General features: G+C 44.7%; 1 protein-coding gene across 1 annotated transcript; it reads left to right on the top strand.

Moving 5' to 3' along the window:
- The first annotated feature begins 212 nt into the window (after positions 1-212).
- LOC117521183 (piggyBac transposable element-derived protein 4-like) lies at positions 213-26333 on the top strand. Its single transcript, XM_034182533.1, has 5 exons — positions 213-451; positions 11997-12115; positions 12316-12369; positions 12461-13018; positions 26320-26333. The coding sequence occupies exons 1-5, from the start codon at positions 213-215 to the stop codon at positions 26331-26333; spliced, it is 984 nt and encodes a 327-aa protein (XP_034038424.1).
- Positions 26334-27248: the final 915 nt, after the last annotated feature.

Here is a 27248-nt window from a genome sequence, read left to right as displayed (position 1 = left end):
GCCGCCAACCGCTCGCTGCCAAAGACGTATATATACGTCAATTACATGTTTTCGTGGTAACCGCCGGCGAACATCCTGGCGCAGCTTGTCTGTGGAGATCAAGCTTATACGTGATGTAATTGTGAAGTTAATCCAGTATGAGGCGGTAGTGTGCTCTGAAGGATCGTCAGTGAGAGAAGAAGAGGAGGGCCAGGAGGGTGAGTAGAGGCAAGATGGCGAAAATGAATGGCAAAGGAAAGCTAATGCAGCTCACGCTTCAGCAAGCTCTTTCCCGGAGTATGGAGCGAGAGAGTGTCGGGATTGCCGGTGGTTTGGGTGGGGATCGCGGAGAGGAGGTGTCCCGAGAAACGGACGAAGTTCAACCCGGGCCAAGCCGCGTGCGGCGCACACAAACGGTGGCCAGCTCAGAGGATGAATCCGATGGTTTTAGCGAACCTGTTGGAGTTATTCGGTAGATACACTGTTTTATTTTATCATGCATGTTTTGTGTTCTCTCTGCTCTGATAAAGTGTATTGTACTGATGTGATGGGTGAAGGTTACTTAAGATATGTGACATGACGTGTTTCTGCAAGTTGTCGTATTTCTGTGTGCACGCTAAGCTCTTTTTTAGGACATGTGAAGATGACTTATGCAGGATGCAGCCGAAGCTGAGCAGTGAGATAAAGAATAGAGAATTGAATGTTCCAACCGCAGTGTGATTGTGATACATCAGTCCTTTTGTCAGAAGAAGTGTGATTAATCGTCAGATGTCTTAAACACATCTTAACCGGGCCCAAGATTAAAAAGGTTCTGAACATCCTGAATGTATTGTGCAATCAGCAGTTCTGCGGCAACAGCTCACGCGCTATCACTCTTCCCCTCAGGAGCTGTACCGCCCATGTATGTAGGGAAGTCCTAAATAAAAAGAGCGGGAGCGCAGGCCAGACTTTAGTGTAGATTTGCTGTACAGCCTGACTGCACTCCTCGCGAGCTTAAATTGAATTCTATCTCTCACTTGTTTTATTGCCTGGTTGTCTCTTCCTCTTATCAAAGATACAGTATTCTAAACCCGACAAAGACTGGGGGCACGTCCGGGATCCCAACAGACCTGACGGTTCCAGCGAGCGTGATCGACACCAGAGAAATCCTTGGCCAAGGTAACTCAGACCCTTTGACGGGACTGGCTCAATCCGTTGGCTGGGATCTGAAAGGTTGACGGGATCACCGAGAGGGAAAGAGACCGACGGAGTGTGAGTATAGAATTTGATTCTGATAAAATTGTTGTTGTGAATGGTGGCAGTAGGCTGCGTAAAATAGAAATGTTGAAATAGTGACAGAAAGTCACGGTTCAACAGGGAAATAAGTGCACAGTGAAAAGGCAGTTAAACCTCGCAGGGATGGTGGAGTCCCCTAATGCAGGACATTAGTTAAATTCCACGGGAGGGCGAGCTCCCCTGGCCTAAGAATACGCGTACGGTTATTAAAAGTGTTTCTATGTATTTGTGTAAATAAAATAACTGTGTGTGAGTGTAATAAAGGTGACTGAGTGAGAGTGTGGAGTCACTTCGACTCCCCTCTATGAAAATCTCACAGGAAAGTAAGTAGTAAGTTTTGAGAAGAAGCAAAGGCAAGGCCTTCCCGTGCCCTCCGGGGTGGCGAAAGGGAACGCACTTCTCAGAATAGTTGATTACTACCATGTGATTGTAACAACACCAGTGGATTAGGACCCTGTAGGGGCAAAACCATCACTGGTCTAAAACGTTCTGAAAACACAAAATGGGAAAATCTAACAGTAAAAATGAGAGACCTAAGTCCCGGGATGATCTAAAAACAAAAGATTGGATATACATGAATAAAATTGATCCAAATTCAACAAAACACTTAGATAAGTGGATAAAAGATCATGGATTTGATGGACGCCTGCAGAAAGAGTCATTAACTAAACTAAAGAACAGTATTGAGAAGAAGTGTGGAACAAGTGAGAAAAAAAAAAGAAAAAGAAGGTCAGGAATTGGAAGATCGATTGGCCGCACTACTGCTGAGAATTAAGCAGAAATACCAGCAGAAGTCAAATTACACAGAAATAAATCGCACAAAACAGAAAGATGATGAACCATTCGAAGACTATCGACATCGAATGGAAAAAGTTTTTAAAGTGCACAGTGGTCTTCTACCACTGAAAAATGATAGCGTGTATGAACAACAATTGAAAAATGCACTCCATGCCAACTCCAGATCAGATATCCGAGCATGGGTAGACAAACACATGATAACACTCCCAACAGCTGGGTTACAAGAGTATGTAGACCACGCCATACACGCAGAAAGAAATCTGAAAACAAAAAAGGCAGCCCCAAAAAGGAAACAGGTGACTACCTTCTATACTGATGAGTCTGAATGGCAGGAAGGAAGTCTTTTTTCAAGGCAGAAAATTCAGACCACCTCGTGGGCGGGGCCATTTTAGAGGCCCACCCCGAGGACGTTTTCAATCAAACCCACAGAGGCAATGGAAGCAGGACAGGCAAGGAAATTGGCAGGGCCAAGGCCAGTCAGTTCCTCCAAAGCCCTGGGCTGGAAGGTCAAATGAGTGTTGGGTTTGTGGCAAATTAGGACATTTCGCCAAGGACTGCCCACAAAGAACACAGAATCCGCAATGACTAACCGCCCGACAAGCAACATCAACGGGACCTTTAGTCCCTGAGGCAGATCTAAACCTTCAAGATCTGCTGATGAGTGATGTACCTAAACCGGTAGTGACTTTAATGATGAATGGGAAGCATGTTGTTTTCCTATGCGATTCGGGCGCATGTAAAACAACATGTTGCTCATGGCCGGTAGGGTTACAGCCCAGTGATGAAACATTTTGGGTAAGAGCAGCCAATGGGAAGACATGTGCTGTCCCTGTGTCCCAACCCATGTGGATTCGGGACCCAGAAGGGAAGTCATGTTGCATCTCTGTATTGATGATGCCCCAATGTCCGGTTAATCTTCTCGGACGAGATGGTCTAACTGCATTGGGACTGTCTCTAGTGTCGGACAATGGACTGTTGGGAGTAAAACGACAACATCAACTGCAGGTCTTTACTTTAGGCTCAAATTACGCCCTAAACTGCTACTATTATTATTTTCTGAAGCTACGAGATGCTAGCCCCACCTCTTTTGGTGCATCTGTTCTGTCGTTTGCTAAAACATTGTTGTCTCATCCTGAACAAACACATGAACCGGAAGATCTCCATGTCACATTGTGGTTCAAGGGTACTCCAGGACCGGACGGTAACTATGAGAGCCTCTAGGAGGAAGTAACCCCAACATCTGCAGTAGCAGACTGTATTTACCATGATGGGAAAAATAGAGCTGCAATTGCGGTCTCTCATGTTCCTCCAGAAATTCAGAGATTACATAGGACTGGGACTCCCTTCCATGTGTCCCTCTTCAAACCATATCTCGTGACTTGGCAAAGCCTAGGGTTTATGGTCAAAGAGGGCATAAATGCAACCGATTGGGTTGAATCCCGTCCAGGGAGTGGAGAATTTTTCAGTCCTTCCACCGGTCTATTCCGTGTACTCCTTCTCCATAGAACGGATTTGGAAGCAGGGAGTAGTGTTGACCATTGCGATAATCCTCAACAGACAGCATGATCATATTTATTGAATCCAGAGGATGAGCAGAGGTTGGTGGAAGTTCCACCTACCCTCTGGTCCCAAGGACCCTCTGATGTAGGGCTAGTAAAAGGAGCCCTACCAGTGCAAATTAGACCAAAAACGGAATATCGCCCATGTGTCCGGCAGTACCCTTTGAAACCCGATGCGACGGAAGGGATCCGACCGGTAATACAAGATCTGTTGAAGGCAGGAGTCTTGATCCCCTGCCCCGATTCACCATGTAACACACCTATCTTTCCGGTAAAAAAGGCTCCTCCCTCCGTAGGTTGGAGAATGGTGCAAGACCTACAAGCTGTCAACAATGCTGTTGTTCAAAGAGCTCCTTGTGTCCCGGATCCGTACACGTTGTTAAATTTGTTGCGACCAGATGCTAAAGTATTTACTGTCGTTGATAAGAACAACCCCAGGTTTCTTTTCAGCAGTGTAGCCAGGCTGACAAAGAGTCAGAGCTCTATTGAGCTGAGTATTCCATTAACTTTAACTAGCAATGACTTCATGACTTTCTTTGCTAACAAAATTTTGACTATTAGAGAAAAAATTACTCATAACCATCCCAAAGATGTATCGTTATCTTTGGCTGCTTTCAGTGATGCCAGTATTTGGTTAGACTCTTTCTCTCCGATTGTTCTGTCTGAGTTATTTTCATTAGTTACTTCATCCAAACCATCAACATGTTTATTAGACCCCATTCCTGCCAGGCTGCTCAAGGAAGTCCTACCATTATTCAATGCTTCAATCTTAAATATGATCAATCTATCTTTGTTAGTTGGTTATGTACCACAGGCCTTTAAGGTGGCAGTAATTAAACCATTACTTAAAAAGCCATCACTTGACCCAGCTATCTTAGCTAATTATAGGCCAATCTCCAACCTTCCTTTTCTCTCAAAGATTCTTGAGAGGGTAGTTGTAAAACAGCTAACTGATCACCTGCAGAGGAATGGTCTATTTGAAGAGTTTCAGTCAGGTTTTAGAATTCATCATAGTACAGAAACAGCATTAGTGAAGGTTACAAATGATCTTCTTATGGCTTCGGACAGTGGACTTATCTCTGTGCTTGTTTTGTTGGACCTCAGTGCTGCTTTTGATACTGTTGACCATAAAATTTTATTACAGAGATTACAGCATGTCATAGGTATTAAAGGCACTGCGCTGCAGTGGTTTGAATCATATTTGTCTAATAGATTACAATTTGTTCATGTAAATGGGGAATCTTCTTCACAGACTAAAGTTAATTATGGAGTTCCACAAGGTTCTGTGCTAGGACCAATTTTATTCACTTTATACATGCTTCCCTTAGGCAGTATTATTAGACGGTATTGCTTAAATTTTCATTGTTACGCAGATGATACCCAGCTTTATCTATCCATGAAGCCAGAGGATACACACCAATTAGCTAAACTGCAGGATTGTCTTACAGACATAAAGACATGGATGACCTCTAATTTCCTGCTTTTAAACTCAGATAAAACTGAAGTTATTGTACTTGGCCCCACAAATCTTAGAAGCATGGTGTCTAACCAGATCCTTACTCTGGATGGCATTTCCCTGATCTCTAGTAATACTGTGAGAAATCTTGGAGTCATTTTTGATCAGGATATGTCATTCAAAGCGCATATTAAACAAATATGTAGGACTGCCTTTTTGCATTTACGCAATATCTCTAAAATCAGAAAGGTCTTGTCTCAGAGTGATGCTGAAAAATTAATTCATGCAAAAATTAATTCATGCATTTATTTCCTCTAGGCTGGACTATTGTAATTCATTATTATCAGGTTGTCCTAAAAGTTCCCTAAAAAGCCTTCAGTTGGTTCAGAATGCTGCAGCTAGAGTACTGACGGGGACTAGCAGGAGAGAGCATATATCACCCGTGTTGGCCTCTCTTCATTGGCTTCCTGTTAATTCTAGAATATAATTTAAAATTCTTCTTCTTACTTATAAGGTTTTGAATAATCAGGTCCCATCTTATCTTAGGGACCTCGTAGTACCATATTACCCCATTAGAGCGCTTCGCTCTCAGACTGCAGGCTTACTTGTAGTTCCTAGGGTTTGTAAGAGTAGAATGGGAGGCAGAGCCTTCAGCTTTCAGGCCCCTCTCCTGTGGAACCAGCTCCCAATTCAGATCAGGGAGACAGATACCCTCTCTACTTTTAAGATTAGGCTTAAAACTTTCCTTTTCGCTAAGGCTTATAGTTAGGGCTGGATTAGGTGACCCTGGACCATCCCTTGGTTATGCTGCTTTAGACGTAGACTGTGGGGGGGTTCCCATGATGCACTGTTTCTTTCTCTTTTTGCTCCGTATGCATCACTGCATTTAATCATTAGTGATCGATCTCTGCCCCCCTTCACAGCATGTCTTTTTCCTGGTTCTTTCCCTCAGCCCCAACCAGTCTCAGCAGAAGACTGCCCCTCCCTGAGCCTGGTTCTGCTGGAGGTTTCTTCCTGTTAAAAGGGAGTTTTTCCTTCCCACTGTAGCCAAGTGCTTGCTCATAGGGGGTCATTTTGACAGTTGGGGTTTTTCATAATTATTGTATGGCCTTGCCTTACAATATAGAGCACCTTGGGGCAACTGTTTGTTGTGATTTGGCGCTATATAAGAAAAAAGTTGATTGATTGATTGATATTAGTAATGCTTTCTTTTCTGTCCCGGTTGATCCAGACAGCCAGTTCTGGTTCGCTTTCACATACGCAGGACAAAGGTATACATACACACGATTGCCACAAGGATATGCTGAAAGCCCAACCATTTATTCACAAGTAATGTCAGCTAGTATGGCCAAATTTGTACCACCAGGTGGTAGCCAGATTTTCTGGTACGTAGACGACATTCTGATAGCCTCTCATGACAAAGATACCTGCATCACAGACACTTTGGCCACCTTACATCACCTAGCCAGGGAAGGACATAAGGTCAGCAAGAACAAATTACAGTTGTGGTCCCCGACAGTAAAGTATTTGGGACATGAATTGAGTGCACAAGGACGCACTATTGTTCAAGACAGGAAGACGGCTATTCTCCAGGCACCCAAGCCGTTGACAAAAAAGCAGATGATGTCCTTTTTAGGCATCACTGGCTACTGCCGTAGCTGGATTCCAGATTATGCGCAAATTACGTCTCCTCTCTTGAAATTAATGTATGACGAAAGTATATCCATGTCAACAGCATTGAAGTGGACCCCAGAGGCGGAAGCGGCATTTGTGCAAATCAAACAAAGTCTGGTGTCTAGCTCGGCTCTAGCCCTACCAAATTACGACAAACCATTTGTTCAAACTGTCGATTGCAAAGGTCATTTTATGACTTCTGTATTGACGCAGCAATATGGAGAAAGGCTTCGCCTGGTTGCCTACTATTCTTCCAAATTAGACAGTGTTGCTTGTGCACTTCCTCCATGCGTACGTGCAGTAATAGCAGCCTCTATGGCTATAGAGAGTTCTGCCGGAGTTGTGCTTTTCCATTCATTAATACTAAAAGTACCCCATGCAGTATCAGCATTGCTGCTACAAACAAATATGACATTTCTGTCTCCAGCACGTCATCTTTCTTGTATGGCTACGCTCCTATCTCAACTCCATTTGACTATTGAACGCTGCACAACATTAAATCCTGCCACACTCTTGGAGAACCACATGACTGTGTGGAGGAAGCCCAACGAGTATCTAAATGTAGACCCGATTTAAAAGATACATCTCTTTCAGAGGGCACAGTGGTATTTGTGGACGGCTCCTCAAAGAAAAATCATCTAGGAGAAACGATGACTGGGTACGCGGTAGTGACACATGATAGTGTCCTACAAGCTGTCAAGCTACCTGCTAACATGTCGGCACAAGCGGCCGAACTGGTAGCTCTCACAGTAGCCTGCCAAATTTTCAGAGATCAATCTGTCACAATCTATACTGATAGCCAATATGCATTTTCCACGGTGCATGTGTTCGCTCAACAGTGGAAAAATCGTGGAATGGTCACTTCAACAGGGAAGCCTGTCACACATGCCACTCTGCTCACCAAATTATTAGAAGCAGTCCAGCTACCCAGTCAATTGGCTATTTGTAAATGTGCAGCGCATACAAAAGGGATTGATCTTATTTCCTAAGGTAATGCGTTCGCTGATGAATCTGCAAAAGCTGCTGCTGAAGGCCATCTTCATGTGGTTGCTGATCCTAACACACTTACAATTGATAAAGCAACTGAAGTAACACCTGATCTCTTGGTAGAAATGCAAAATCAAAGCCCGGACAGTGAGAGGAAATTATGGGAAAAACATGGAGCTGTCAAAAACAAGGACGGTCTCTACATGTGACCCCTTAACAAACCTGTGTTGCCCAAAAATTTGTATAAATGGGCAGCTATTTCGAGCCATGGTGTTTCCCATGTCTCGACAGGGGGGATGATTAAACAAATCGAAACAGTGTATACAACATTTGGATTTAATAATTTTTCAAAACAATTTTGTAAAGCATGCATGATATGTGCAAAACACAACGTGCAAGGGAATTTGAGACCTCTACGAGGAAAGTTCCCTGAACCACAATATCCATTTCAGACCATACACATGGATTATATTCAATTGAACAAAAGTGAAGGTAAAGAATTTTGTTTGGTCATTATTGATGCATTTTCAAAATGGGTCGAGATCTTCCCCACAAAACATGCAGATGCATTAACAGTGGCAAAAGCACTGTGCAAAGACATAGTACCTAGGTATGGTATACCAGAAAAAATATATAGTGACAATGGACCGCATTTTGTAAACCAAGTTGTGAGAAACATTGGACAACTGTTTTGCATAAACCTAAAAAACCACTGTGCATATCACCCGCAAAGCGCAGGACTAGTGGAAAGAATGAATGGGACAATTAAAAATAGGCTAAAGAAGGCGATGGAAGAAACAAACAGACCATGGACACAGTGCGTGGACTTAGTCAAAATGTATATAAACATCACAAGTACAGCAGGATTAACACCATATGAGACCCTTTTTGGCCGACCGTACAGATTACCTCAGTTCAGAAATCCATGGGAAATACCAGAAGAAGCAAACCTAGCTGATTATATGAGAAAGATGCTGGAAAAGCAAAAGGACAGGACCTCAAACATTGATGATCCCATCTCTCCACAGGACGACCCTAAAGTGGTACCTGGAGACTGGGTACTGATAAGAAGCATCAAGAGGAAACACTGGCACTCACCTAAGTGGGAAGGTCCATTCCAAGTACTGCTCACTACACCCACAGCCTTAAAAATAGGAGAAAGACAAACGTGGATACATTTAACACATTGTAAGAAAGTGATCTCTGTAAACCCAGTGTAAGTACGGAAAGTGAGCACGTCTGATAATAGTGTGTGGCTCTGGTGTTAAGATCCAGGGCAGACATGAAAATCAGCAGAAGAAATTACAAGCCACTGACCAGAAACTTAGGACACTGACTTTAGGGAGATCCTGACTATGTCGCGCCATACACCATTATGGATGAAAACAGCATTGTGCTGCTGGGCATTAGTGTTAGGAGCCATAACAGTCACTATATGGGGAATGCACGTGTGGACACCATTAATGAAAAAGGGAATTGACTTTGGGGAAGTAGAGAACATCACAACCAGAACAGACGAAACTACAAGTGGAAATTCAATCCGCCGCGTTAAACGATACGTGGTTACCTCAAAGGGAGTAACCTGCTACAATCATGGGAGGCAGATACTATGCGGACTAAATCCTTGTGAAGACCAGGAAACATCCTACCAATGGTTTTATGCCTGTTACACCACGCCCAGGATCTATTATGTTGTACAGATACCCTTTTTGGCCCTCAGACAAGATAGCTGGATTGGTGATCCTGGACAATGGCTGGCTTATGATTTCTACATGACTACGGGTTTTCCCCGTGCCAGTCATTGGTGGGGAAATACCTTTCTGACGAATGGCTACCCGTCCGCCTGGCCACAAAATTCCTATGGGTGGACAGACGAAGCGTATAGTTGGAAAAATATCATATCAAACCTAACAGTCAGCGGCCGAACCAAAACAGTGACATTCACAATAAACTCGTTAAAGTTCCCGATAAGCAGACCAATCAAATGGATATGTCACACGTTTGCACTGTGTGCATACAAAGCGGGGTATGATCCTTGCTGGAAGATTGTGCTATGCCCAAAGACACCAAATACAAATGCCTCAAGAGACACCACGAATCAAACAATACTGGGTGACCTTCTCCCCGGACCGGGGTCTGTAAGAGCCAAGCAGGCCCGCTTGCATAAAGGGCCTCTGTCAGCAGATGATTGGTTTTTGGTAACTACGGGAATTAGCGGACAAAATAACAATTGGCTCCTGATGGCGGAGCAAGCAGTAAAATCCACAAAACAGGATTGCGTAGTATGTATGGGGCCCCGACCAATTTTACAGGTGATTCCAGCAGCGATATCGGACGACTGCCTATTGGTGGTAATGAAAAATACAACCATACACCGAAACCACAATTGTTCAGTATGGGACCACATTTACCCCGTTGCAGCTGCGGTAAAAAACAAACCAATATTCTCAGAAAAGGTAGCTTTGGGAAATTTGTCCTGTATCAAACTGCCCGGAACAGGGAAACCACTGGGAAATCTGAACGAGACTAAGTGGTGTAGTCGAATAATACAGATAAACGGTTAATTTGTACCAGTCAGCCGAAGTGACGTGTGGTGGTGGTGTGGAGATAATAGAATTTTTGACAGATTGCCTAGGAATGTGTCAGGCTACTGTGCTTTAGTGTCCCTACTCCTCCCAGTAAAAGCCATTCCCATTTTAGCCAAGGACTTGCTGACGCACCTAAAGTCTGTGGTGCCTGAAAATTGGCATAGAGTAAAAAGAGATTGGAAAGGAGAGGGAGATCCAACATATATTGACGCAATAGGAGTCTCCAGAGGAGTGCCTGATGAGTACAAACTGGCTGATCAGATAGCAGCTGGATTTGAATCCTCCATCTGTTGGTGGTGCTCAATTAATAAGAACGTAGACAGAATAAACTACATCCACTACAACGTGCAGAAATTGGGAAATTGGACAGAGGAAGGTTTTAAAGCGGTACATTCCCAACTGGCAGCCACCTCACTGATGGCCTTCCAGAACCGCATAGCCCTGGACATGCTACTCACTGAGAAAGGAGGAGTCTGCGCAATGTTTGGAGAACAGTGTTGCACATTCATACCAAACAACACAGCAGCCAATGGAAGCCTGACCCAGGCCATTGAGGGCCTGCGGACACTGAACAAGAAGATGAAGGATCACAGCGGCGTTAATGCCGAATTCTGGGACTCGTGGCTGGACGTGTTTGGGAAGTATCGCACTTTGGTCTCCTCTGCGCTTATATCTATAGCAGTTTTTGCTGCAATTCTGACCTTGTGTGGATGCTGTTGTATTCCTTGTCTACGTGGTCTAGTCAATAGAATAATAACCACTGCTATCTCACCAGCCAGACAAGATTCAGCTCAGGCATACCCCCTTCTGGGTAACCATCCAGGCGATGACGATAATGAGACTGATGAAGAAGACGACTACGACCACTATCTTCCAGATCTGTTCCCTGATCCAGGTGATTATGGTGAACCTGACGATGACCTCAACACCAACGATAAGACCTCCCGAGTGTAAATGTATTCTTACCATTGTTTAATGACCCTGCAGCTGAAAATCTGAATAAGAAGTGGTTGCTTAGCAACAACTGTTTACTTTTAGGTGAAGATGTAATACCGTTGGAATGCATGATAAACAGGGGGGAAATGTTGGAGTTATTCAGTAGATACACTGTTTTATTTTATCATGCATGTTTTGTGTTCTCTCTGCTCTGATAAAGTGTATTGTACTGATGTGATGGGTGAAGGTTACTTAAGATATGTGACATGACGTGTTTCTGCAAGTTGTGGTATTTCTGTGTGCACGCTAAGCTCTTTTTTAGGACATGTGAAGATGACTCATGCAGGATGCAGCCGAAGCTGAGCAGTGAGATAAAGAATAGAGAATTGAATGTTCCAACCGCAGTGTGATTGTGATACATCAGTCCTTTTGTCAGAAGAAGTGTGATTAATCGTCAGATGTCTTAAACACATCTTAACCAGGCCCAAGATTAAAAAGGTTCTGAACATCCTGAATGTATTGTGCAATCAGCAGTTCTGCGGCAACAGCTCACGCGCTATCACTCTTCCCCTCAGGAGCTGTACCACCCATGTATGTAGGGAAGTCCTAAATAAAAAGAGCAGGAGCGCAGGCCAGACTTTAGTGTAGCTTTGGTGTACAGCCTGACTGCACTCCTCGCGAGCTTAAATTGAATTCTATCTCTCACTTGTTTTATTGCCTGGTTGTCTCTTCCTCTTATCAAAGATACAGTATTCTAAACCCGACAGAACCTGACCCGGATTCTTCAGACGAGTGGTTACCGTCTGGATCAGGGAGGAGCAGCAGAGACTCGTCCCCAGACGCTCCGGTCACACACAAAAGAGGTACAGTACAATACATACTTATATATAGCATATATAGCTAACTAACCTTTACTGATCAGATAAAATGAAGAGGATTTTCTCACATAGCAGCAATTGTACATAAATAGATAGCTAACTTTTTACTGATCAAAGGAGAGTAGGATTTTTCTCACATAGCAGCATTTGTTATGGTATTTTCTATCTATTTCCATAATTTACAGGTAGTGCAACCAGCACAGCTGCCAGTGCCAATGATGGCAGTGAAAAGAAGAGAGGTAAGAATATACATCCAAAATCTGCACATCACATAGTAGCAATAAAAATTGTTTATTTTATAGTAATGGCATGTATTTCCATAATTTACAGGTCGTGTATCGAGCAGCAGTCATGGAGCAGATTCTGGGTGGCATACAGGTGACTGGACACCAAACGTGTTCCCCTTCACTGCGACCCCTGGACCCCGAAGAGCTGCTGCGGAGCTGGATTCCGACAAACCAGCAGACTTCCTGGAGCTCTTCCTGACTGACGAACTACTTCAACATATTGTTGACCAGACCAACCTTTACGCCACACAGTACCTCAGTGCACACCCAGAAAGTCTGCCACACAGCAGAGGTTCCTCTTGGAAACCGGTGTCAGTCCCAGAACTGAAAAGTTTCTTCGGCCTCACTTTTCTCACTGGCTTTGTCAAAAAGCCACGCCTTGACATGTACTGGAGTGTTGATGAGGTGGACTCTACACCTCATTTCAGTCACACCATGCCAAGGAACAGGTTCCAGCTCATATGGCATTTCCTTCATTTCAATGACAATGCTTCACATGATGCAGCTGACAGACTGTACAAAGTCCGTCCAGTGTTAGACTATGTTCTTGACAAGTTCAAGGAGCTGTATCAGCCAGGGCAAAACATTTGCATTGATGAGGGTATGATGCAGTGGAGGGGCCGCCTGTCTTTTGTAAGTCCTGTGGTGTCCCCTTGCATGCCGGCGAGTGTTTCACTGCTTTCCATACACAAAGACATTATGCTGATGGGTGAACACATGCACAAACACACACACGTGCACATATGCACAACAGCTGCAACACACCAAAAAAGTTATTTTGTAAATAGTTGTAATAGTAGGGATAGTAGTAGGGAAATTGTAAATAGTTATATACAGTGTCATTTGTTTTAGTTGATATAATTGTAAATAAATGATTATTTTTTTTGGCATCAAAAGCCTTTTTTCCAGTGTTTTTGTTGTTTTTATAGCAGCAAACAATGTTCACATGTTTGAGGTGTCACTAAAGTAAAAAATATTCACATTAAAGTCACTGTTCTGGTCGACATGCGTCATTTCACAAAAAGCTGTTTTTCTCACCTTTTTAGTTGGAAACTGGTGTTTTTGGTGAAACCACCCTATGTTCTCCTGCCAATTACTCAAGAATGGAAAAAGGTAGAGACAAACCTTTTTTTTTTGATGAAAGATAAGACTCTAATCTTTCTGATGGTGGTTTTGTTTTTTTCATAGTCATAGCAGACAATATTCTGTGGGTCTTGAAACATAGATCAAAATTCCCCAAAACAGCTGGCAGCGAGGGGTTGGCTGCTCAGAAAATGGCTGGCAGCCAATGAGTTAAGGAGCACCTGGTGGCGAAGGACGAGCCGCGAGATTTAGATGGGCTTATCGACCTGGTTATACGGTTAGACAACTGATTAACGGAACACCGACGGGAGCGAGACGAGGGGCGTGGTCAAGTACAAGCCGTCCCTCTTCCTCCCGGGTCTGAAAGGAAGCCGACTTCCCCACGCTCCACTGCCAGGGCTCTCCACGTGACAACAGCTCCCCCTGCTGACGTTGCTATGGAAACGAGCAGGGCCAAAAAACGATCAGATCAGAGACAAAGGAGGCTGATCCGTGGAGAGTGTTTTCTCTGCAGCTCTACCGAGCACACACAGAGAGAATGCCCCAAACGGTCAAAACAGCAGCACTCGCCCTTAGAGACTGGGCTAAGGGTGGGTCACAACACCCACGTGGGGAAACCCCGACGATCTGCACGAATCCCAGTCACGATCCTGAGTGGGGATCTAACCCTTCACGCCCCAGCACTGGTGGACACGGGGTCGGAGGGGAATCTGCTAGATAGCAGATGGGCAAAGGAGGTTGGGCTCCCTCTAGTGGCCTTACCGTCACCATTGTCGGTGCGGGCGCTAGATGGCACCCTTCTTCCACTAATCACACACCAGACACAGCCAGTGACGTTGGTGGTGTCTGGGAATCACAGGGAGGAGATTGTGTTTTATGTAACACCTTCTACCTCCCGAGTGATTTTGGGTTTTCCATGGGTGTTAAAACACAATCCCCGGATTGATTGGCCGTCTGGGGTTGTGGTTCAGTGGAGCGAAACCTGCCACCGGGAGTGTTTAGGATCCTTGGTTCCACCCGGTGTGACAGCTAAGGAGGAGGATTTAGTCCCCCCCAATCTGGCGGCGGTGCCGGCCGAGTACCACGACCTTGCAGACGTCTTCAGCAAGGATCTGGCACTCACGCTGCCCCCGCACCATCCGTACGATTGTGCCATTGATTTGATACCGGGCGCTGAGTACCCGTCCAGCAGGCTGTACAACCTCTCACGTCCGGAACGCGAATCAATGGAGACCTACATCTGGGACCCGTTAGCTGCCCGGTTGATCCGGAACTCCACCTCCCCGATGGGTGCTGGTTTCTTTTTTGTGGGCAAGAAGGACGGCGGACTCCGTCCATGCATTGATTACAGAGGGCTGAATGAGATCACGGTTCGCAACCGATACCCGTTACCTCTGTTGGATTCAGTGTTCATGCCCCTGCATGGAGCCCAAATTTTCACAAAATTGGATCTTAGGAATGCTTATCACCTGGTTCGGATCCGGGAGGGAGATGAGTGGAAGACGGCATTTAACACCCCGTTAGGTCACTTTGAGTACCTGGTCATGCCGTTCGGCCTCACCAATGCGCCCGCGACGTTCCAAGCATTGGTTAATGACGTCTTGCGGGACTTCCTGCATTGGTTCGATATACTCATCTTTTCTCCGGATCCTGAGACCCATGTCAAGCATGTACGTCAGGTCCTACAGCGGTTGTTGGAGAACCGGCTGTTTGTGAAGGGCGAGAAGTGTGAGTTCCACCGCACTTCTTTGTCCTTCTTGGGGTTCATAATCTCCTCCAACTCAGTCGCCCCTGATCCGGCCAAGGTTGCGGCGGTGAGAGATTGGCCCCAACCAACGAACCGTAGGAAACTACAACAGTTCCTCGGTTTTGCAAATTTCTACCGGAGGTTCATCAAGGGCTACAGTCAGGTAGTTAGCCCCCTGACAGCCCTGACCTCCACAAAAGTCCCCTTCACCTGGTCGGATCGGTGCGAAGCCGCGTTTAGGGAGTTGAAATGCCGGTTCTCGACTGAGCCAGTTCTGGTGCAGCCCGATCCTACTAGCCAGTTCACAGTGGAAGTGGATGCCTCTGACTCAGGGATAGGAGCCGTGCTGTCCCAGAGCGGGGAGTCCGATAAGGTCCTCCACCCTTGTGCCTATTTTTCCCGCAGGTTGACCCCGGCTGAGCGGAATTATGACGTCGGCAATCGAGAACTCTTGGCGGTGAAGGAGGCTCTTGAAGAGTGGAGACATCTGTTGGAGGGAGCGACGGTGCCCTTCACGGTTTTCACGGACCATCGGAACCTGGAGTACATCCGGACCGCCAAGCGGTTGAACCCCAGGCAAGCCCGCTGGTCACTGTTCTTCGGGCGCTTTGACTTCCAGATTGCGTACCGCCCCAGGACCAAGAACCAACGGTCGGATGCACTGTCCCGGGTGCATGAAGAGGAAGCCAGGGCCGAGCTGTCAGACCCCCCAGAAACCATCATCCCCGAGTCCACTGTCGTGGCCACCCTCACCTGGGACGTGGAGAAGACCGTCCGGGAGGCCCTGGCACGAAGGAGTAGGGACACTGAAGCACAGTAGCCTGACACATACCTAGGCAATCTGTCAAAAAATCTATTATCTCCATACCACCAACACACATCACTTTGGCTGACTGGTACAAATGAACCGTTTATCTGTATTATTCGACTACACCACTTAGTCTCGTTCAGATTTCCCAGTGGTTTCCCTATTCCGGGCAGTTTGATACAGGAGAAATTTCCCAAAGCTACCTTTTCTGAGAATATTGGTTTGTTTTTTACCGCAGCCGCAACGGGGTAAATGTGGTCCCATACTGAACAATTGTGGTTTCGGTGTATTGTTGTATTTTTCATTACCACCAATAGGCAGTCGTCTGATATCGCTGCTGGAATCACCTGTAAAATTGGTCGGGGCCCCATACATACTACGCAATCCTGTTTTGTGGATTTTACTGCTTGCGCCGCCATCAGGAGCCAATTGTTATTTTGTCCGCTAATTCCCGTAGTTACCAAAAACCAATCATCTGCTGACAGAGGCCCTTTATGCAAGCGGGCCTGCTTGGCTCTTACAGACTCCGGTCCGGGGAGAAGGTCACCCAGTATTGTTTGATTCGTGGTGTCTCTTGAGGCATTTGTATTTGGTGTCTTTGGGCATAGCACAATCTTCCAGCAAGGATCATACCCCGCTTTGTATGCACACAGTGCAAACGTGTGACATATCCATTCGATTGGTCTGCTTATCGGGAACTTTAACGAGTTTATTGTGAATGTCACTGTTTTGGTTCGGCCGCTGACTGTTAGGTTTGATATGATATTTTTCCAACTATACGCTTCGTCTGTCCACCCATAGGAATTTTGTGGCCAGGCGGACGGGTAGCCATTCGTCAGAAAGGATTTCCCCACCAATGACTGGCACGGGGAACACCCGTAGTCATGTAGAAATCATAAGCCAGCCATTGTCCAGGATCACCAATCCAGCTATCTTGTCTGAGGGCCAAAAAGGGTATCTGTACAACATAATAGATCCTGGGCGTGGTGTAACAGGCATAAAACCATTGGTAGGATGTTTCCTGGTCTTCACAAGGATTTAGTCCGCATAGTATCTGCCTCCCATGATTGTAGCAGGTTACTCCCTTTGAGGTAACCACGTATCGTTTAACGTGGCGGATTGAATTTCCACTTGTAGTTTCGTCTGTTCTGGTTGTGATGTTCTCTACTTCCCCAAAGTCAATTCCCTTTTTCATTAATGGTGTCCACACGTGCATTCCCCATATAGTGACTGTTATGGCTCCTAACACTAATGCCCAGCAGCACAATGCTGTTTTCATCCATAATGGTGTATGGCGCGACATAGTCAGGATCTCCCTAAAGTCAGTGTCCTAAGTTTCTGGTCAGTGGCTTGTAATTTCTTCTGCTGATTTTCGTGTCTGCCCTGGATCTTAACACCAGAGCCACACACTATTATCAGACTTGCTCACTTTCCGTACTTACACTGGGTTTACAGAGATCACTTTCTTACAATGTGTTAAATGTATCCACGTTTGTCTTTCTCCTATTTTTAAGGCTGTGGGTGTAGTGAGCAGTACTTGGAATGGACCTTCCCACTTAGGTGAGTGCCAGTGTTTCCTCTTGATGCTTCTTATCAGTACCCAGTCTCCAGGTACCACTTTAGGGTCGTCCTGTGGAGAGATGGGATCATCAATGTTTGAGGTCCTGTCCTTTTGCTTTTCCAGCATCTTTCTCATATAATCAGCTAGGTTTGCTTCTTCTGGTATTTCCCATGGATTTCTGAACTGAGGTAATCTGTACGGTCGGCCAAATATGGTGTTAATCCTGCTGTACTTGTGATGTTTATATACATTTTGACTAAGTCCATGCACTGTGTCCATGGTCTGTTTGTTTCTTCCATCGCCTTCTTTAGCCTATTTTTAATTGTCCCATTCATTCTTTCCACTAGTCCTGCGCTTTGCGGGTGATATGCACAGTGGTTTTTTAGGTTTATGCAAAACAGTTGTCCAATGTTTCTCACAACTCCACTGTGCTCTTTCATCTTCCTGTTCAACGTCCTCAGACCGTCGATGGCTTGAGTGAGGCTGCCATCTGCAGCTGTGTTGTTGGGAATGAATGTGCAGCATTGTTCTCCGAACATGGCACAAACACCTCCTTTCTCTGCCAACAACATATCCAGAGCAATCCGGTTCTGGAAGGCCATAAGGGATGTGGCTGCTAACTGTGAATGGACAGCCTTAAATCCTTCCTCAGTCCAATTTCCCAATTTCTGTACATTGTAGTGGATGTAGTTTATTCTGTCCACGTTCTTATTAATTGAACACCACCAACAGATGGAGGATTCGAATCCAGCTGCTATCTGATCAGCCAGTTTATACTCATCAGGCACTCCTCTGGGGACTCCTATCGCATCAATATATGTTGGATCTCCCACTCCTTTCCAATCTCTTTTTACTCTATGCCTGGTTATGCCTTTCTGCCAGTCTTCAGGAATGAGAGAGGCTGTATATGTCATGACTTCTTCAGGTGTCATGGGTATGGCTTTAACTGGTAACAATAATGATATTAATGCACAATAACCTGACACATTTCTTGGCAATCTGTCAAAGATTCTGTTATCACCACACCACCACCATACATCACTCCTACTGACAGGTTTGAATGTGGAATTACTATGGACCACATCCTTACACCAGGCAGTGTGGTTTAAGCTACCCAAAGTCTTACTTGTCCCTGTCAAGTTTACACATGTATGGTTAGCATGCCCAACTTTGCTTGAAAATAAAGGTTTAATCTTAGTCAATTTGGTCAATGGATAGATCTTGTCCCACTTAGAACAATTGTTGTTTGCTGCAATGTATGTCTGTGTCATTACAGTCAACAGACAGTCTGTGGTTAATGTTGCCGGTATTACCTGTAATATAGGTCTGGGTCCCATACATACAACACAGTCCCTCTTTGTAGCTAGTCCTGCTTGTTCTGCCATTAAAAGCCAATTATTATTCTGCCCACTAATTCCTGTAGTTACTAGGAACCAGTCATCTGTTTTCATTCCTTTTGTACTCGTAATCGAAACTCCTTTCGTTTTTGTTAATGCGGTTAGTATTGGTTCCGGTATTTGATCATGCTCATAAACAAAGAAGAAGAAATAGGGATCCTGGCCTGACTTTTCTACCCAGAGGAGGAACAACCAGCAATCACCCGTCTGCCCTGGTGGAAAAATACTCCCTGTTGCCGTTGTATTTATTGCAATGAATAAATTGTCGTCAGTCTGATACATTTTCTTTCTTTTTAAGTCTGATACATTTTCTTTCTTTTTAGACGTCTTTCCCCCCATTTTTATTATTCTTTGTTATAATTTGGACTTCAGACGGGGGCACACCTAGGGTGTTCTAAATCTGAAGTTTTCACTTTCTTTGGACGTGACAATTAACAGTCCGTCGTGTGGTTGATTCCTTTCACCTCCCCGTAGGAAGCGGAATCACTTGCCTCTGCTTCCACACACGGTTGTCACTTACTTTGTCCAAAGAATTACACTTTCACACTTTTATTCCCTACCGGTACACGTATATAAACAGAGGAGTCCGCACCCTCCTTCGGAATTTAACTACGTGCGTTCCTCGCCATCGTAGAGGAGTCCGACCTCCTCGCAGAATTTAACTGTGTTTCATTAACAGACGATTCTACGTCATCGCTTGCGGAATTTAACTGTTTATGTGATCTGATCACCACTCACTCAGTACTGTTACAAAGAAATTCTACTCACTGACTCGACCTCCTGTCTGTCTTCTTCGGGAAAACCTCGTCAACCAGATGATGCCAACGGCGGTCGACAATTGCAGACACGATCAATCGATCGGACCTTGGCCAAGGATTTTCGTCTGGACTTGACGACCTCCGCCGGACACCTCCGGTGTTGTTGAGATCCCGGACGAGCCCCCAGTCAATGTTGGGTATTTTCTCCTCCAAACATTCTTAAAACCTTTAGCAAGACAAACAGAGTCAAGAACACCAGTGAGACAGAATATCAATTGAAGCTCGCGAGGAGTGCAGACAGTCCGTACACGTAGTACCACTGAGAGCACTGAGGACTGCTGCGCATGCTCACTCTTTTTATTAGGAGAAGCCCTACCCACATTGTGAAACTTGTCCTAAAGGTGTGGGGAACATCGCATGACAAGTTTCCTCCCGTAATACAAAACATCTCATGGCACGTATGCCAATGGTTGCAGCTGTGTGGAGAAACGGTTCCTTTTGTTTAATCTTATCATTGAAGGTCAGCACATCCCGTTCTTGCAGGCTCCTCTGTTTGCACTTATCATCTGTTCTGCAAAAGCTTGGAGTGTCCTGTGTTGTACAGCATTTGTACAGCATAAGGTCAAAATAACCTCCAGCTCTTCACTCCCAGTCGTTAGTGGCTACAAAAACAAAGTTGTGCTATCAGTGTAATAATAACAAGTACATTCTCAGGGTTACGTTAAGACAGGTGCAAAACAGCTCAATAACATTTCATCAGAACAAAGACAAAGGAACAAATGTTTAACAGTGATAAAAATATATACAAAATCTTTAACAGTTTCTCCTAGATGATTTTTCTTTGAGGAGCCGTCCACAAATACCACTGTGCCCTCTGAAAGAGATGTATCTTTTAAATCGGGTCTACATTTAGATACTCGTTGGGCTTCCTCCACACAGTCATGTGGTTCTCCATCCACTGGGATGGGCAAGAGTGTGGCAGGATTTAATGTTGTGCAGCGTTCAATAGTCAAATGGGGTTGAGACAGGAGCGTAGCCATACAAGAAAGATGACGTGCTGGAGACAGAAATGTCATATTTGTTTGTAGCAGCAATGCTGACACTGCATGGGGTACTTTTAGTATTAATGAATGGAAAAGCACAACTCCGGCAGAACTCTCTATAGCCACAGAGGCTGCTATTACTGCACGTACGCACGGAGGAAGTGCACAAGCAACACTGTCTAATTTGGAAGAATAGTAGGCAACCGGGCGAAGCCTTTCTCCATATTGCTGCGTCAATACAGAAGTCATAAAATGACCTTTGCAATCGACAGTTTGAACAAATGGTTTGTCATAATTTGGTAGGGCTAGAGCCGAGCTAGACACCAGACTTTGTTTGATTTGCACAACTGCCGCTTCCGCCTCTGGGGTCCACTTCAATGCTGTTGACATGGATATACTTTCGTCATACATTAATTTCAAGACAGGAGACGTAATTTGCGCATAATCTGGAATCCAGCTACGGCAGTAGCCAGTGATGCCTAAAAAGGACATCATCTGCTTTTTTGTCAACGGCTTGGGTGCCTGGAGAATAGCCGTCTTCCTGTCTTGAACAATAGTGCGTCCTTGTGCACTCAATTCATGTCCCAAATACTTTACTGTCGGGGACCACAACTGTAATTTGTTCTTGCTGACCTTATGTCCTTCCCTGGCTAGGTGATGTAAGGTGACCAAAGTGTCTGTGATGCAGGTATCTTTGTCATGAGAGGCTATCAGAATGTCGTCTACGTACAAGAAAATCTGGCTTCCACCTGGTGTACAAATTTGGCCATACTAGCTGACATTACTTGCGAATAAATGGTTGGGCTTTCAGCATATCCTTGTGGCAATCGTGTGTATGTATACCTTTGTCCTGCGTATGTGAAAGCGAACCAGAACTGGCTGTCTGGATCAACCGGGACAGAAAAGAAAGCATTACTAATATCAACGACAGTAAATACTTTAGCATCTGGTCGCAACGAATTTAACAACGTGTACGGATCCGGGACACAAGGAGCTCTTTGAACAACAGCATTGTTGACAGCTTGTAGGTCTTGCACCATTCTCCAACCTACGGAGGGAGGAGCCTTTTTTACCGGAAAGATAGGTGTGTTACATGGTGAATCGGGGCAGGGGATCAAGACTCCTGCCTTCAACAGATCTTGTATTACCGGTCGGATCCCTTCCGTCGCATCGGGTTTCAAAGGGTACTGCCGGACACATGGGCGATATTCCGTTTTTGGTCTAATTTGCACTGGTAGGGCTCCTTTTACTAGCCCTACATCAGAGGGTCCTTGGGACCAGAGGGTAGGTGGAACTTCCACCAACCTCTGCTCATCCTCTGGATTCAATAAATATGATCATGCTGTCTGTTGAGGATTATCGCAATGGTCAACACTACTCCCTGCTTCCAAATCCGTTCTATGGAGAAGGAGTACACGGAATAGACCGGTGGAAGGACTGAAAAATTCTCCACTCCCTGGATGGGATTCAACCCAATCGGTTGCATTTATGCCCTCTTTGACCATAAACCCTAGGCTTTGCCAAGTCACGAGATATGGTTTGAAGAGGGACACATGGGAGGGAGTCCCAGTCCTATGTAATCTCTGAATTTCTGGAGGAACATGAGAGACCGCAATTGCAGCTCTATTTTTCCCATCATGGTAAATACAGTCTGCTACTGCAGATGTTGGGGTTACTTCCTCCAAGAGGCTCTCATAGTTACCGTCCGGTCCTGGAGTACCCTTGAACCACAATGTGACATGGAGATCTTCCGGTTCATGTGTTTGTTCAGGATGAGACAACAATGTTTTAGCAAACGACAGAACAGATGCACCAAAAGAGGTGGGGCTAGCATCTCGTAGCTTCAGAAAATAATAATAGTAGCAGTTTAGGGCGTAATTTGAGCCTAAAGTAAAGACCTGCAGTTGATGTTGTCGTTTTACTCGCAACAGTCCATTGTCCGACACTAGAGACAGTCCCAATGCAGTTAGACCATCTCGTCCGAGAAGATTAACCGGACATTGGGGCATCATCAATACAGAGATGCAACATGACTTCCCTTCTGGGTCCCGAATCCACACGGGTTGGGACACAGGGACAGCACATGTCTTCCCATTGGCTGCTCTTACCCAAAATGTTTCATCACTGGGCTGTAACCCTACCGGCCATGAGCAACATGTTGTTTTACATGCGCCCGAATCGCATAGGAAAACAACATGCTTCCCATTCATCATTAAAGTCACTTCCGGTTTAGGTACATCACTCATCAGCAGATCTTTAAGGTTTAGATCTGCCTCAGGGACTAAAGGTCCCGTTGATGTTGCTTGTCGGGCGGTTAGTCATTGCGGATTCTGTGTTCTTTGTGGGCAGTCCTTGGCGAAATGTCCTAATTTGCCGCAAACCCAACACTCATTTGACCTTCCAGCCCAGGGCTTTGGAGGAACTGACTGGCCTTGGCCCTGCCAATTTCCTTGCCTGTCCTGCTTCCATTGCCTCTGTGGGTTTGATTGAAAACGTCCTCGGGGTGGGCCTCTAAAACGGCCCCGCCCACGAGGTGGTCCGAATTTTCTGCCTTGAAAAAAGACTTGGCCTTCCTGCCATTCAGACTCATCAGTATAGAAGGTAGTCACCTGTTTCCTTTTTGGGGCTGCCTTTTTTGTTTTCAGATTTCTTTCTGCGTGTATGGCATGGTCTACATACTCTTGTAACCCAGCTGTTGGGAGCGTTATCATGTGTTTGTCTACCCATGCTCGGATATCTGATCTGGAGTTGGCATGGAGTGCATTTTTCAATTGTTGTTCATACACGCTATCATTTTTCAGTGGTAGAAGACCACTGTGCACTTTAAAAACTTTTTCCATTCGATGTCGATAGTCTTCGAATGGTTCATCATCTTTCTGTTTTGTGCGATTTATTTCTGTGTAATTTGACTTCTGCTGGTATTTCTGCTTAATTCTCAGCAGTAGTGCGGCCAATCGATCTTCCAATTCCTGACTATCATGGGCTAATGGAGTGTGGTCTGCCTCTGCAGGATCCCAATCTCCTTTTACATCAGCCCAATCCTTTGTCACAGTTGCCATTATGACTTGTTGAACTTCATCCCCTCTAAGATTGTAGGATTTAACCAAAGCGGTTATGTCAATAATGTACTGGGCTACATCTTCTCGTGGGGGAGTTACACCTTCCACAGCTGCCTTAACGTCTGCTTGTGTCCAAGTTCGGTACACAAGAATAGTTTTTGGTCCTGACGTATGTGGATTTGCCACATGAATCATTGGATAGACTCCTGATCCACCTGGTTCCTGATCAGCCGGTGGGGCTGATGGTCCAGGTTGTTTTTCTTCATCTTTTGGTGTTTTGGATCGTCTTCTCATGACGTGTTGTGTAGGGTCTACATATGATGGGGGTTGTCCCTGTGGTAAATCTGGATAGAGTTTATTCTCCTTTATTTCAGCTTCTGGCTGACTGTGTTTTGTAGTATCCAATTTTACTACCATTTCTACTTTTGGAGCCGCAGGCCCTGTCTCATTATCTTCTTGTCTGTGAAACATCACGTTCCCCTGCTCCTTCTTATCATTTACTGTTTCTTTGTCTTTCCTTTGCTTCTCTAAGGCCCTTCTTTCGTTTCTCAACTTCTCTTTCCCATGCTACAATTTCACCTTGACCTTCTTTTTCTTTTCTTTTTTTCTCACTTGTTCCACACTTCTTCTCAATACTGTTCTTTAGTTTAGTTAATGACTCTTTCTGCAGGCGTCCATCAAATCCATGATCTTTTATCCACTTATCTAAGTGTTTTGTTGAATTTGGATCGATTTTATTCATGTATATCCAATCTTTTGTTTTTAGATCGTCCCGGGACTTAGGTCTCTCATTTTTACTGTTAGATTTTCCCATTTTGTGTTTTCAGAACGTTTTAGACCAGTGATGGTTTTGCCCCTACAGGGTCCTAATCCACTGGTGTTGTTACAATCACAGGGTAGTAATCAACTATTCTGAGAAGTGCGTTCCCTTTCGCCACCCCAGAGGGCACGGGAAGGCCTTGCCTTTGCTTCTTCTCAAAACTTACTACTTACTTTCCTGTGAGATTTTCATAGAGGGGAGTCGAAGTGACTCCACACTCTCACTCAGTCACCTTTATTACACTCACACACAGTTATTTTATTTACACAAATACATAGAAACACTTTTAATAACCGTACGCGTATTCTTAGGCCAGGGGAGCTCGCCCTCCCGTGGAATTTAACTAATGTCCTGCATTAGGGGACTCCACCATCCCTGCGAGGTTTAACTGCCTTTTCACTGTGCACTTATTTCCCTGTTTAACCATGACTTTCTGTCACTATTTCACTATTTCAACATTTCTATTTTACGTAGCCTACTGCCACCATTCACAACAACAATTTTATCAGAATCAAATTCTATACTCACACTCCGTCGGTCTCTTTCCCTCTCGGTGATCCCGTCAACCTTTCAGATCCCAGCCAACGGATTGAGCCAGTCCCGTCAAAGGATCTGAGTTACCTTGGCCAAGGATTTCTCTGGTGTCGATCACGCTCGCTGGAACCGTCAGGTCTGTTGGGATCCCGGACGTGCCCCCAGTCTTTGTCGGGTTTAGAATACTGTATCTTTGATAAGAGGAAGAGACAACCAGGCAATAAAACAAGTGAGAGATAGAATTCAATTTAAGCTCGCGAGGAGTGCAGTCAGGCTGTACACCAAAGCTACACTAAAGTCTGGCCTGCGCTCCCGCTCTTTTTATTTAGGACTTCCCTACATACATGGGCGGTACAGCTCCTGAGGGGAAGAGTGATAGCGCGTGAGCTGTTGCCGCAGAACTGCTGATTGCACAATACATTCAGGATGTTCAGAACCTTTTTAATCTTGGGCTCGATTAAGATGTGTTTAAGACATCTAACGATTAATCACACTTCTTCTGACAAAAGGACTGATGTATCACAATCACACTGTGGTTGGAACATTCAATTCTCTATTCTTTATCTCACTGCTCAGCTTCGGCTGCATCCTGCATGAGTCATCTTCACATGTCCTAAAAAAGAGCTTAGCGTGCACACAGAAATACCACAACTTGCAGAAACACGTCATGTCACATATCTTAAGTAACCTTCACCCATCACATCAGTACAATACACTTTATCAGAGCAGAGAGAACACAAAACATGCATGATAAAATAAAACAGTGTATCCACAGAATAACTCCAACAGGTGGCAGCAGCCAACAGGAGGCATCAGTTAACCTAGTAATGGTATTTTGTCAAAATGAATGTGAATTTGGGTGTAATACAATTTTGTCTAAATTATTCAATATTATTTTAATTTCATGTATATATTTACTTTTTATCACAACGTCTCAGTGCTCTAGGAGCCCCCTGGTGGCGTGGAGGCCCTAAGCAACCGTGTAGTTGGCGTATGCCTTGGGCCGGCTCTGGGTGGGTCAGACAGATCGTGGGGTTTCGCTTCTCAGTGAAAATCCATTTTTTCATGCATTTATATCTCTCTGCTGTGCAGACTTTTTGAGTTGAACTCTGTGAAATGTACTTTTGTATATTTTTAACTAAATTATTGCAGAAAGATTATTTAGACCGATTTTCCTGGAACAGAATGTAAAGAAGGATTTTTAATCCGATCAACTATCAAGCAGACCAGACTCAAAGGGGTGACCCACTGCTTAGGCCATTCTACCTTTGGGGGAAACTTTGAAAAGTCTCTCAGCTTCCTCGGCCTGAAGATAACTTGGCATGGTCAATGAACGAGAGCTGGGTAGAGGGTCTGATGAAGGGATGTGATCCATGTGATGGTGATTTCAGCTGTACTGATGAGCTCCTTTCCACAACTTGAAGTCCTGGTTGTCTCTGAAATCACCTGCTGAGGTGATTATTTGGAAGGAAAACCTGCACCCAGGATTTTCTTAAAAAGATGTGAAATTTCAGCTGCACTTTGCCAGAAGCTACATGAAATTGAAGGTTCCATTTTTGTCATTTACATGTTTCACATGCAAATGAAATTTGTCCTCAGAACCAGTGGCATTATGTCCTAAATAAATAGAAAATACCATCAATAAATAATAATATCTGCAAAAAAACAAAAAAAACAAAAATGTGACTGATGCATGATGATGCTTGTAAGCTTACAGTGCATTTAGAAAGTATTCACACCACCTTCACTTTTTCTACATTCTATGTCCCAGTCTAATTCCAAAATGTTGTATGTTAATTTTTCCCCTCAAAATTCTACTCCTACACCTCATAATGACAACATTATAAGTTTTTAATATTTCTGAAAATTTATTAAAAATACGACTAAGCAATCACATGTACATAAGTATTTTAAGTCTGTTTGTTCTGGCCTTAAGTGCCCTGTATCATCTGCCTGATGGCAGCAATTCAAACAAATAGTGTCCAGGATGGGAGGGGTCTCCGATTATAGTCCTTGCCTTC

The sequence above is a fragment of the Thalassophryne amazonica genome, chromosome 12 (assembly GCF_902500255.1).
Source record: "Thalassophryne amazonica chromosome 12, fThaAma1.1, whole genome shotgun sequence".
NCBI classification, from domain to species: domain Eukaryota; kingdom Metazoa; phylum Chordata; class Actinopteri; order Batrachoidiformes; family Batrachoididae; genus Thalassophryne; species Thalassophryne amazonica.
The sequence above is the reverse complement of the archived record's forward strand: the minus strand, read 5'-3'. Positions and strand labels throughout refer to the sequence as shown.